Here is a 13,428-nt window from a genome sequence, read left to right as displayed (position 1 = left end):
GAGTAAGCCAGAGAGGTAGGGAGAGGAGCAGTCCAGTAGAGGGAAAATTACAAGTAGAGGTGCCTGAGAATGTGATTCCTTTAGGGAAGCGCTTGTGATTTTTGGCCTGAAGTGGTTCTGGAGAGGGAGGCAGAAGTAGGCCACGTGTTAGGTTAGGCAAGATTAAGGAGTTTGAGGTCTACCTGAAGGTCCCTGGAAACTATTTAATAAATGATCTCATGAATTTAATTTGCTTCTCTAAAAAATTTACAGGTGTTGGATGAGAGTTCTTTTTTATTCAAAAGAAATTTCTTTTCCTTGTGTGCCTTGTCTTTCTTTGCCCATTTTTCTAATTGAATTGTAAGGTCTTCATTGTGTCTTTAATCACGTAAGTTTTACTTCTAATGTGTTTAAGATAGGGAAGCTTTTTATTTTTATGTGTTGAGATCTGTTTCTCTTTATTCTTACAGATTCCTCATCCTAAAATCATGTTATTCACCTGCAGTTTCTTCTACTACATAACCCAGGAAGATGGCTTTGTTTCATTAACTTTTATTTATTTTCTAAATGCTTATTTTTTTGAGAGAGAGAGGAAGACTGTGTGTGCACGTGTGTGCACAAGCAGGTTAGGGGCAGAGAGTGAGGGAGAGAATCCCAAGCAGTCTCTGTGCTGACAGAGTGGTACTCAAACCCACAAACTGTGAGATCATGACCTGAGCCTAAATCAAGAGTCGCTTAACCCACTGGGCCACCCAGGCGCCTCTGTTTCATTAACTTTTAAGTGGAACCCTCAGTATATTTTGATGTGTAGGTTTCTTTCTCCATGAGCTAGAATGACTAGTAGTTCTGGTCTTTCGCAGCTGAGTTTCGATGGCATCTTTATCATCTGTAGATATTTTTTGCAGAAAAACTTAGGAAAGTTCTGGGCAGATAGTTTATAGGTAATGAGTTTTCCTTGATCTTTAGTTGTTTTATTGTTTGTTTAATTGAACTAATACTTGGTATGTGGTCAATTTCCTATTACAGTTCAGATTTCTGACTTCTAATAAATCAGTAGTGTGGCACACATATGGCCCCTGAAGATGGGCACACAGTCCTCTCTTGTCTGCCCCTGTTCTGTGTCTCCTGATGCTGATTATCAGTTGTCGCTTTTTCTCCGTTTACACTGTTGTCTTTCTTATATCACTAATGTATTTCCTTATGTCTCTTTTAAAACTTGGAGAATAAGAGACTTGAGAGAACCACATTTTAAGGAAAGCGGAAGACAGTAGATGTCTAGATGGAGATGAAGAGTCTCACAAAGTTTGAAGTTATGCCAGTCCCCCCCCCCCCCCAAATTGAAAACCAGTCAAAATGTACATAATTTCAAAGCTTTTTGGCCCAAATGAATTATAGGTTGTGTTTATGAATGTTTTTGAAATGCAAAGAAACATTTTAATGGGTGAACAGAGATAATCTGCCTTCTTATTAGGTTTAGTTTTTATTTATATGAGTTTTTACTTATTTATGTGATGTTTCAGGAACATTTGAATACAGAAGATCTACTCATGGGAGCAGTCGCGAGGTTTAAAGGAGTCTAATGTACGTTAAGAACTCAGCACCGTGCCTAACTCAGTCTGCGCTACGGAAATGACTCATTTTGCTATTAGGTTAATATGTGGTATATGCAGTGTTATATAATATATAATAACATGTCAATAGATAGGATTAGTTCATACTTGTGTTGTATTCTTTGTCCCTGTATGTTCTTGGTCAGATAATGTCAGATTATTCTAGCTTTAAGGGTAACCTCACTTTCTTTGTTTCTTTTTTTTAATGTTATGGAACATACCATAACATTTAAAGTTTGTAAAATTTTATTTTTTTCCCCCAATTTTGAAATACCAATCAAACTGTCTGACTCTAGTTCCTTTGCCAGGTAATTCTTTGTCAACTTTTTCACTTTTCCTTTTGGGTTCATTCTGGTTGATTCATTGTAGTCAGCCCATCTACATCTTCTTGATGTAATATTTCCAAAGTATTTATGCTTTTCAAACACAATGAGTGTGAAGTGTCACTTACTGTTTGAAAAACCACCTCTCCTAATAGTGTTACTTGTATTCCTTTCTTAATCGCCCCCTCTGCAATCTAGGTTTGCTTGTTTGCCCATTTCTTAGGCTTATTTATAGATCTTAAACTTACGGAAACGTTTACCCATGTACAAAAGTAGGGAGTTTAGTGTAATGAATCACATTATACCCATCCCCCAGCGTGGAACATTTATCATTCTCCTTTCAGATTTATTTATTAATTGTGTTCACTGTTTTTCTTTTTTCCTTTTTAATGTTTTTCCCTGTGGGATACTTACAGTTTTTGTAACGTTATAATTTAAATGCCTCATTTTAAAAATTTTATTCTTTATTTAAAAAGGAATTAAAGCACTTTAAGGAAGTGAATTTGATGATAAGCACAACTATGACACCTTTCCACTGTTTTTACTGTCATTTTTTAATTATACAACATAATGTATTGTTTTTCAGAGTAAGATGTGTTACTTTTATTGTATGCATTTCTCATCCCTGATATAGGAGAGGAGAAAAATGGATATTTACACTGAATATCAGAGAGTTTGACATGTTCTTATCTAAATGCATCTTTAATGGAACATTTTTAGAGTTCTTTTGTAAACATCTCCCTGTGAACATTTTCCTAAGGTCTTACTGTCATTTTAAAAATACTATTAAAAAAAATTAAATGTATTTATCTCAGTAGTTATTTTAGAAAGTACTGCTATGTTATGAGTGTCTATTATGCATTGTTTTTCCGTAGACAGTTCCTAATTGCAAGACTTACTGAATTAGATATTTTTAGTAGTATAGATTTATGCTAAATGTTGTAAGTGTATCAAAATATGCTCAAAATAGTATACAGTCTGTGATTGAAGGGTTACAAAAAGAATTATCTGTCTTTAAAAAACTTTATTATGTATTCGAATAATCAGCATCCGTATGTATATCTTCAAGATACCAAATAGGATTTTTTAAAAAATAAACTGTCACACCTTCCATTTTGATCATAATCTATCGTTTACTTAGCTTTTACATTTTCTTTGTTTTTAAGATGCATTTGTTATCTCTGTTCTTTCTGGTAAGGCATACATTATTGATACTGAGTGGTAAATCTTAAACCTGATTTCAAATGTATGACACTTCTCAATTTTTAGAAATACAAACATTAGCTATACTTGCTTAGTTAAGAGGATATATGGCAGAATCTTTAGAGCTTAATTATGAATCTTGAGTTTTTGAAGATTTTCTATACTTACTAAGAACCTCCCTGCTTTTTTTTTTTTTTTTTGGTTATGAACTAGTAATCATACTCAAATACTTGTAAGTCAGATTTTAAAATAAGCAAATGTACTGTATTAGCATTGCAGAGTCAAGTTCAGTTATTCTATATCTGTTTGGAGCCTGATAACTGTGGTGCTCTTAATAATTCACTTACAGAAAATTATTGATAATTGCATGTAAACTTACAAAGAGATATTGGAAGAGGGGACGCCTGGGTGGCTCAATTGCTTAAGTGCCGACTTCAACTCTGGTCATAATCCCACAGTTCATGGGTTTGAGCCCCATGTCGGGCTCTGTGCTGACAGCTCAGAGCCTGGAGCCTGCTTCACAGTCTGTCTCCCTTTCTCTCTGCCCCTCCCTCGCTCATGCTCTGTCTCTGTCTCTCAAAAATAAATAAACATTAAAATTTTTTTAAAAAAAAATTAAAGAGATATTGGAAGAATACTTCAGTAAAGGCACAGCTTTCTATACTTCTTTTTTAAAATGTCACCTCTTGCGTATTATACACAGAATATGCTAATATTTTAAAGATGACTAACCCATCACTAAGGTGGTGTCTGAATGGTATCTCTAGATGTTTCCAGAAAGCAGTGCTTTTGAGGGTCATCAGGAGACAGCTAGACATCCATCTCCCAAACAGCTTCATAGTGGCATCACATTGACTTTGTTAGTGTTATAGTCCAGCCCTCTTTCGTGTTGACCGGGAGACCTGATTTGTCCCCATCTGTTTACAGAGAGCCCAGTGGAGAGTGGCTCTGCCTCACATGGGTCAACTCACATCTTAAAATCTGCAGTGAACACTGTAAGTGCTGTGTAGACTGAGTTTGTTTCAAGCTGACCAGTCTTACTGTCTCCCAACTCAAACTGTGATGTTTTAATAAGAAACGGAATGTTTAAAAGGTGGTGGGAAGCATGCAGGGAATTATTAAATTGTCAGTGACAAAAAGGACTAATGATATCCTTAGCCATTGTATTAATCAGAGGAATAATCTGGCTGCTGGACTGGAGATACTTAAAATCCACCAGGCAAGGCACTCCCTCTTGAAGATGCCGGGTTGGGTACAGCCACCATTCGTTTGTGACACTCCTCTCCCTGTGTTTTCTGGACTGACCCGTCTCCTCTCTGAAGGGCACATTTCCTCTTCCCCTCCTTACAGCCTAGCTGATGATAAGCCCCGTCAGCACCTTCTATCTTGGACTGCGAGTCATTGTGTGTTAAATGTATAGTTTAACTCTCAGAGAGCAGTATTATTTTAATTGTTTCAAAATTCTCCCCCACTTTCCCCCATTGTAGTCCTGATGATATGGGGAAGTCTATAAAAAGCCTTGCAGGGTTTCATACATGCACATAATTTTTTTCTTTCTCTTTTTTAAATATTCCACTCAGTTGTCAAATTAATAGGTTTCTACTGGCAAAATTTGACTCCTTGACTCAGGAAAGATTTGTTTTTATTTGAAGTAATACCAAACAGTTGGAGGGTTTTATTTAATTCTCCATAAAAATCTTTCACTATTACTTTGAAATAACTGATCCCCCCCCTCCCAGATTTCTCTATCTAGCAATCTCCAATTGTTTCTCTCTATCCAGGAATTTCCTCTTGTTTAAACTGCTAACTTGAATATGCTATGTAGGTGTTATAAAATCCAATCCGTTATTCATCTGTTTTGTATCTTAAATTCCACATGTGAGTGAAATCATATGGTATTTGTCTTTCTCTGACTTATTTTGCTTAGCGTGGCACTCTTTAGCTCCATCCACATCCTTGCAAATGGCAAGATTTCATTTTTCTTTAATGGCTATAGAGAACAAACTGAGGGTTGAAGGAGGGGAGGTGGGTGGAGGGATGGGCCAAATGGGTGATGATGGGCACTTAAGGAGGGCACTTGTTGGGATGAGCACTGGGTGTTGTATATAAGTGATAAATCACAAATTTTTTCTCCTGAAACAATTATTATGCTATATGTTAGCTAACTAGAATTTAAATAAAAACTTGAAGCAAGAAAATAAAATTCAGTCCTATAGCCTAGATTGTAGAAGTATTTTTCTCAACGTTGTATTTCGTTTGGAAAATACGTGGCGTAAAGTAAGCCAAGACTGTTTGGAAATGTGAACATAATGGTAGTGGGCAGTCTGCTCATAAGTTAAACTTCTTGTAGTGTTTCGTAACACCAGTTCTCCTGCTCAGGAAGCTGCAGGGTTGTACAATGGTGTCAGCTCCTTAACCTTGCCCCCTGCCAGTCTTTCTCAAGCCACTTCCGTCAGCGTTCTCCCAGGTCTTTACTTTCAGGGTAAGGTTGGCATATGTCACAGCATCAACAGCACCAAGAAGTACAGGACGGGGAATCATACTTGTTTCTTCGTTTAGAACATCTTACCTACAAACAACTTTGAAAGTTTTAAAAAATACAAGCAGCTTCATGTAAGCAAGCATTAAGTAGAAAGCTGTATTTTATGAAAAGTTCATCATTGATTGAATTTGACATGACATTTTTAGGCATGGCAGAACTTTCCTCCCCCCATATTGATAACTTTAAAATATGAAGGCCATGGGGTGCATCAGTGGCTCAGTTGGTTAAGCGTCCAACACTTGATGGCGGCTCAGGTCATCATCTCATGGTTTGTGGGATAGAGCCCCGCGTAGGGCTCTGTGCTGACAGTGTGGGATTCTCTCTCTCTCTCTCTCTCTCTCTCTTTCTCTCTCTCTCTCTCTCTCTCTCTCTCTCTCTCTCTCTCTCTCTGTCTCTCCCCTACTCAATGCACATACATGCTCTCTTTCTCAAAATAAGTAAATAAACTTAAAATAAAAAAAATATGAAGATTGCTTTACTATGTTTTTTAATGCCCCAAATTAGCTTTAGCTTCCTTCCCACATCCTCTCTTTCTGTGCATATTTATTCTTTAAAGTCTCTAGGTTTCTTAGTTACCATGCCTCTTTCTCTTACTGGCAAGGCATGTTTGTAAATGTCAGGTTATCCGCTCAGTATTCCCATTCCCCAGTTCTAGCTGTTTCATCTTGTAACCTGCAAGCTCTAGATAGGACTTTTACCATCATAAACTAGGTCTAACATATGCGCCTCGCAAGAGGATAGTCAGCTCAGTCTGCTACCTGCTCCCATAGAAACCTGGTCTTAGGGTAGAGTGGGCCCAGCTGAGGCAGCCCGGGTCTTTGGGGAAGCTCAAATTCAATGCCTGCATCCAAGGCCCATTTAAACACCTACAGATGTCCCTCCTATTTCCTCTCCTGAATGGAGAGGAAAGAAGTAAAAGATTTGAGCTTTAATCCTAAAATACATTTTAAAATGTCTTTTAGATGGGCACATCCCTGTAATCCTGTTTCCTCTTAGAGTGATGGAGAGGAAAGAAGTAAAAGATTTGAGCTTTAATCCTAAAATATATCTTAAAATCTCTTTTAGATGGGCACATCCCTGTAATCCATGTAGGCCTCAGATTCTTATTTCTTTTTTTTTTTTTTTTTCAAGTTTAAGCATACATTTGTTTTACAGGCAAGAATAATTTGGTCAACAAAGATGAAGAAAGCTTTGAACAACATGATGAGACACAGTCTTCAGGCACTAATATGTCTCTTTGCCTGTGAAACAACGGAGTAGAAATCGATCAGACTGGCAAACTTAAACCCCTCCGAGCTAGGTCGAAACTGAGGCCGAGTGGAAAGTGCATATTACGTCTAAAGAGGTCATCAGCCTTATTGCCGTGGTAAGGAAATGCAGGCCTCCTGATTCTGCTTTTAACTTTTCAAGAGAAGCTGGAAGTCTGGAGTTTTATATGAAACTTCATTATTTAAAATGTTGACAGTTAGTTCAAAATCTTGAGAAACACTGTGCCAGACCAAGCAAAACATGTCGATAAGCCAGTTCTGCTCCCTAGGCCTTTGGTTAAGATGACGACCTAAAGTCATTCTGAATTAAATGATTTCAGTGTCTGTTATTCTGGCACTCTCTTGGAGAAGAACATACAGTGTCCTGACTGTAGCCGTAAGTAGTAAGAGAAGAAGGCTGGGTGTTGGGGATGAAAGGTGTGGTTTGATGCCCCCAGCTGGTGCCCAGAGGCTCTCTCTAGGAAGGTGCAAGAAACTCTGGGACTTTTCTATGAGGCCAGCAGTGATGACTAGTGCTCAGAGCAGCCGCTGTTTAACGTGTGGAGAGTATCGATTCTATGCTCAAGCAGATGGAGTTGAAGCTTTGGCTCAGCTTTGCACCCAGCCTGGGGACCAGTGCGGTGGAAGAAACCCAAAGATGTAAGCAATTCTTCTTGGAAGCAGAAAGGATCTCAGTTCTTTTTGTTTTGTTTTTGTTTTTTTCCACGTGGGAAGGATATCCTCGTTTAAGAAGCTACCAGCATAGATGAGACAGAATTTTTCTCCAATTTTAGTAGTGTGGAGTTAAGGAAAGAGAATTAAGTCCACGAGCAGCATGTTCATGCCATTTGAAGTGGCCCTCAGGTAAATGAACTGCAGGTTTTTGCTAACCACACAATCAGAGCACGCATTGGAAGGATTCATATTCATCAGTTAGCCTGCAGTTGCTAGCCTGAATCACTCCAGATCTCGCCTGGGTCTCCTTTGTGAAGCTGATGAAAGCAGTCATCCCTTTTTCTGGAAAAATGCAGAAAGTAAATATGGTTTCTGTTGTGATAGTTCACCTCTGTCGTCCTAGTGTGAAAGCATCCACAGACCCTCAGAATGGATGTGGTGGTGTTCTGTTAAAACCTGATACTCAGAAACAGGTAGCAAGCCATAGTTGACCTCTAGGCTACAGTTTGCCAACCCCTGGTTTAGAACACTGATAGCTGTGCCAGGCTGGAATATTAACCAGCAAATGTTCACTTGCCTTCTCCTCTCTGAGCAGAGTGTACATCCCAGCTCTACTGCCTTTGGGCATGGCCTCGAGAGAAGATTTTGGCCGATAGAATATGAGCAGACGTGATATATACAGAGATTTTAAATGTATTTACATGGTCTCCCTTGTCTCGTGTGCTGTTGCCACTTGCTGTGAAAAGCTCGTGACCCAGATAGTCCTGGCCTGAGGAGGAAGACAGACAGAGAGCTGACCTGCATCCAACACGATTTGAAGCCAAGTTGCGCTGCCCCTAGAAGCAGAGTTGCCCAGCTGAGCCCCCACGAGATCAGCTGAACTTCAGGCAACCTGTAGACCTGTGAGCTTGAGAATAAATATAGATCGTGTTATGCCCCTGAACTTTGGAGCACCTTGTTAATGTAGCATAATGTAGAAATGGCTGGCTATTATTACAGTACAGAGGAGGACAGCGATTCATGTGAGATTCACGAAGACGTGAATCTTATTTTCAAAAACTGAAAGAACAAAAAGATTCTCATCTCCTCACGCAAATGCCAGAAAAAGATAAGGGGATGTTTTTCTTTTCTTTGTAGTTCTCCACCCTCATCCCCCATATGTCCCCCATGGTTGGAATAAATCTTGCGTTGCAGATTTAGGTTCCTGTGTATACAGCTCTTCGGTACTTACCCCCCTCCTTAGAGAGGCTTAGCTTTCCTTAAACCAACCCCAGAGAGGCTCTCAGTACCAAGAACTGAATATTTAGTGCTTCCAAAATTATACCTGGGAGAATATCCAAGCTCTTCCTTGGAAAAAACAGTTGTGGCCTCTCCAGTGCAGAGAATGTGAAAGCCGGCTCTGTGGGTCTCTGTGTGAGGTGGTAGAATTTACTTAGTCGACGTTTGTTTTGTTCTTGCCATGTCCCGTGTACTGGGGTAGTCCTTGGGGCACAGGGATGTGCAAATCAAATTCAAGGCCTTCACGGAACACACTGACTAGCAGGAGAGACAGGCGAGTGGATAATTAAGGCACATTGTGGTAAGCAATTTCAGAAGTGACATAATATCCACGGCCCTAGGGGGACCTGGAGGAGATGTACTTGACCTGCCTGGGGATTAGAATGTGGAGAGCATTTCAGTGATGTCTTCTGTAAGGTTTCATACTTGAACCTTTTGGAAGGACAGGGTTAGGATGAAGTCCTGTCATTGTAGAGTAGAAAGGGGCTTTGTGTGGTGTCCTCTTTTACGCCTTATAAGGAAGCTCTCTCTCTCTTTCTGCTCACAACAATCTGTGCTTTGGGTAACTATTGCTAAAGGTGTGCAAGTATCTGTAGATTCTAGCTACTTAGCAGTTCTGTGTATGCATCTGAAAGATAACGGAATGATCCTCGTTTCTCAGGGAAGGTGTATGCCGTTGAATGATGTCAGATTTTAGTTTGAAATAGCCTCAGATTTCTAGGAGTGATGTTTTGCTTTGGGATCCCTTTATATTCATGAGGAGTGGGCTCAGGGAAGGAGGAATGCATGAGCCTGAGAAAAGCGATTTTCTTCCTAAAAACAGCCCTGAGTTTGAATTGTGAATTTGTTGAATCGTCCATACAGTTTAGTAGATTTAAGAGTTTAAATTAATTTTTAAGGGTGCCTGGGTGGCTCAGTAAGTTGAACATCCGACTCTTGATTTCGACTCAGGTCATGATCCCAAGGTCATGGGATCAAGCCCCACGTGGGGCTCTGTGCAGAGTGTGAAGCCCGCTTAAGATTCTCTCTCTCTCTCTCTCTCTCTCTCTCTCTCTCTCCCTCTCTCCCTCTCTCCCTCTCTCCCTCTCTCCCTCTCCCTCTCCCTCTCCCTCTCCCTCTCCCCCTCTCCTGTGCACCCATGCTCTTGCTCTCTCTCAAAAAAAAATCATAAAAAATTTTAAAAAATGGTTAAATTAATTTTTAAATATACTTGCTAATAGAATAATATTAGATCAGTTTAAAAACTACTTGGGTTCCTTTTTCTTGCTGTAGAATGTGTTGCCACAGAAATATGTCTCTATTTATCCAGGTTCAGATTTAGAGAGCGTCTCTGGTATCTTTCTGAATTTTGTGTGTGTTTTATCACAGAAAACATAGTTACATTCCTTTTTACTTACTGCTCCAGAATTAACTGTTAGAAGTCTGGCAGAATAAAGTTAGTGTTTTGCAAGCTTTATTTTAAAAACAACTGGACAGGGGAATATGCCATTGGAATCCCTTCCCTTAGGATGGTGTTGGTCTCATTGAGAAAGAAATTGTGTAGAATACTTTGAACTTTTGGAATTTTGTATTTTATTTTACAAAGCACTGAAGTGGACTCCTACTGAGCTTTTCAGAATGCTCAATAGGCTGTTATCTCCTGTCACCCAGATGTGTGAAAGAGAGGGAAGAGCCTCATAGAGTCCTGGGACATCTGTCTAGGACTCTACCACAATGATGTTTTAATTTAGTCCCTGTGTTGTAGACACAATATGTGCAAAATAGGAAATACAAAAACATGGAAAAGATAAAAGGGGGAAAATATATCACCAGGCAGAGATAATCAGTATTAGCATTTGATATGTTTCATAGGTACATTCTTTTAAAAATTTGGTTTTATTTTACAAAGTTGTGAAAATGCTGTCTGTGCCTGTGTTCCATTTGATGTTGAGATTTTAGTCTAGTTACTATTATAACGTAATCATTTTTCTAAGTTTGGAGTACCTTATTTAATGACTATACTGTGGTTATACTATGATGTATCTCATTATTCCCTTTTTGTTAGATATTTAGATTGTTTTCTCATTGGGACTATTATACATATATAATGATAAAGTCTACCTAACAGGCACACACACACCATTCATATGTGCGTACGTGTATGTAAGCATACAGCATTTTGAATATTTGCAAGTCAGTGCCCCATTGAAACGACTACCCGACATCAGTAAATTATCACTAAGGGAGCACAGCCATGGTAGCTCTACTCAGGCCAAGAAATGGAATTTGACCAAACTTGTGAGCTCTAGTCTCTGTTCCCTCTCTCTTGCTCACGGGTAATCACTAACATCACTAACCCAACCTCTAGTGACATAGATCAGTTTTTGTCTTGGCCTGGGGTTACCGGACCAGTAGGTATGAATATCTTAAAGCATCTTAGTTCGTATAACCAAACTGCTTTGGAAAATGTTACGTCGTTTTATCGTATGAAAATGTGGAAGGGACTTTTGTCCCTGGAATATGGGAAGGGAAAGAAATGAGGACCATGTGTAGCGACACTGTTCTGGACTGTGAGTAGGACCGAGCGGGACCATGATGCTTCTGGGAGATGTCAGCAGTCTGTTTTCAACTTCCGTTTTACCCGCCTTGAAAATGTTCTTCCTTATCTGGACATTGCCAGTCACTGTGGCAGAAGGAAAGGAGAACCAGTGCAGGGTTCTTACGTGTGGACAGAAGCGGGTAAAATTGGCCCGGGGAAACGCACATGAGGTCAGTAGAGCCAGGTGTCTAGTGTCCCCCTACGGGGAGAGGTGCTGTAGAAGGAACACAGCAATACCGTCCACCATACTGTTTCATGATTTTGCCTCCTTCTTGAGGAGGTCAGATCATTTAGGTTAGTAATCTTTCACTTTTAGCATAGAAGCACATCCTAGCCTTGGGGAGAGGGGGTCTTGGATCTCTAGATAGAGCTGTAACTTGGGTCATCAGCAGAGGTGTTTGCGTAACGCTGATGAACTTTGGGGGTGTGGGTACTTTTCCAAGAAGGGGCCTGACACATGCTTATTCATTAAGACGTAATGGGGAAACACTAAGATCGGTTTATTAGATACTTTTGGTGGAAAGCAGTTCCTCTTCAGGAGACAATGTTTTCTGTGTCTAGTTTTCACGTCCTAGTCACACGCTCTCTGGGGAGCTTTCGGGAAATGTTTTCCTGAGTAATGACACACACTTGGAGAGGTTTTCTCCCTGGAAACGCACGGGAACCGGCTTGCTCCAGGTTCTCAGTTACCCCCTCCTCGTGTGGTCAGCATCCTGTCTTCCCTCTTTAGTGGGGCACACTTGCATTCTTCTCTGCTGCCAGTCATGTCTGTACCAGCTCGTTTGTAATATTGAGAGCATCAAGAGGCACGTCTCATTTCCCTTTGGCTTTATGTCTTCATCAGGACACAGGTGTCTTCAGTGACGACACTGTCACTCAGCTAGAGAAACAGTTGTGCGGAGGTGGGGTGGCATGGTGGTTTTAGGTGAGCTCTGATTTCACACAAAGCTGTCTTCTCTCCAGGGATGGTGAAGTTGGAGAGAGGCTCCCTTAACCCGCCTCCAGGATGAACCCCCTGCAAGAAGACATGGAGAACGCCCTCACCGGGAGCCAGAGCTCTCACGCTTCCTTGCGCGACGTTCATTCCATCAACCCTGCACACCTCATGGCCAGGATTGAGTCCTATGAAGGAAGGGAGAAGAAAGGCATATCTGATGTCCGGAGGACTTTCTGTTTGTTTGTCACCTTTGACCTCTTATTTGTAACGTTACTGTGGATAATAGAGTTAAATGTAAGTGTTTTTCTTCCCCATGACTTTACATAAGAATTGTTTCCAGAGCCAAGAAACAATTTTCTTATTTTTCTCCTCATTTCTGTGTCATTTAGTGAATTCTGTGTTTTTCCAAAGGGGGGGATAGTGCTCTTTTCCAGCTGATTTTGACCTCTCTTGTTCTGTGCTGTTATTTTTTAAAACAAAGGCTAGTTCATTTAAAACTCACTTTGAAATTTGAATTCGTGGTGTTTTGTTCTCTGTCAGGAGTTAGCGAACTATAGCCTGGGGGCCAAATTCAGCTGGCCTGTTTTTATAAAGTTTTATTGGAACACAGCCCTGCCCATCTGTTTACCTTTTGCCTGTGGCTGGCTTTTGTGCTATAGTTGACTTGAGTAGTTGTGACAGAGTCCATCTGGCCCACAAAGGCAAAAGTATCTATTTCCTGGCCCTTCTCAGAAAAAGATTGCTCGTCCTTGCTTCAAAAATGTAGCATGCCTCTGGAATATGTTTTAGATGTTACATCTACTTTTCTAATCCCCATGTTTAAGAGTTTTCTTGCATTTATTCTTTACTTTTTCACAAAGAGATCATTCATCTTTTATTGAAAAAAATGTTCAGAACCATTTGGAGGTTTGTCTCGATCTTGTCAGGTCTATGTAGTTATATTGTCAAATAACTCTCTAGACTAGTACTATCCAATGGAAATATAACGCAAGCCTTGTAGACAATTAAGTTCTCTAGTTGCTACATTAATAAAGGTGAAAATAGGTGAAATACATT

The 13,428-nt window shown here is 40.0% G+C and overlaps 1 protein-coding gene across 3 annotated transcripts in view; it reads left to right on the top strand.

Annotated features, from left to right (window-relative positions):
- LOC109268043 (STARD3 N-terminal-like protein) overlaps window positions 1-13,428 on the top strand; it is a 56,373-nt gene that overhangs the window by 15,034 nt on the left and 27,911 nt on the right. For 2 of the 3 annotated variants that reach the window (XM_019451122.2, XM_019451120.2), the window contains one exon: window positions 12,399-12,666. In XM_019451122.2, the coding sequence (XP_019306667.2) occupies window positions 12,442-12,666 (225 nt within the window). In that variant the 5' untranslated portion in view covers window positions 12,399-12,441. Of the gene's footprint in view, window positions 1-6,827; window positions 7,024-12,398; window positions 12,667-13,428 lie in introns of those variants that run through there. The other variant, XM_019451123.2, reaches the window with a different exon arrangement.

This window comes from Panthera pardus, unplaced genomic scaffold, assembly GCF_024362965.1.
Source record: "Panthera pardus isolate Hobbes unplaced genomic scaffold, ASM2436296v1 HiC_scaffold_8, whole genome shotgun sequence".
In the NCBI taxonomy this organism is placed as follows: Eukaryota; Metazoa; Chordata; class Mammalia; order Carnivora; family Felidae; genus Panthera; species Panthera pardus.
The sequence above is the reverse complement of the archived record's forward strand: the minus strand, read 5'-3'. Positions and strand labels throughout refer to the sequence as shown.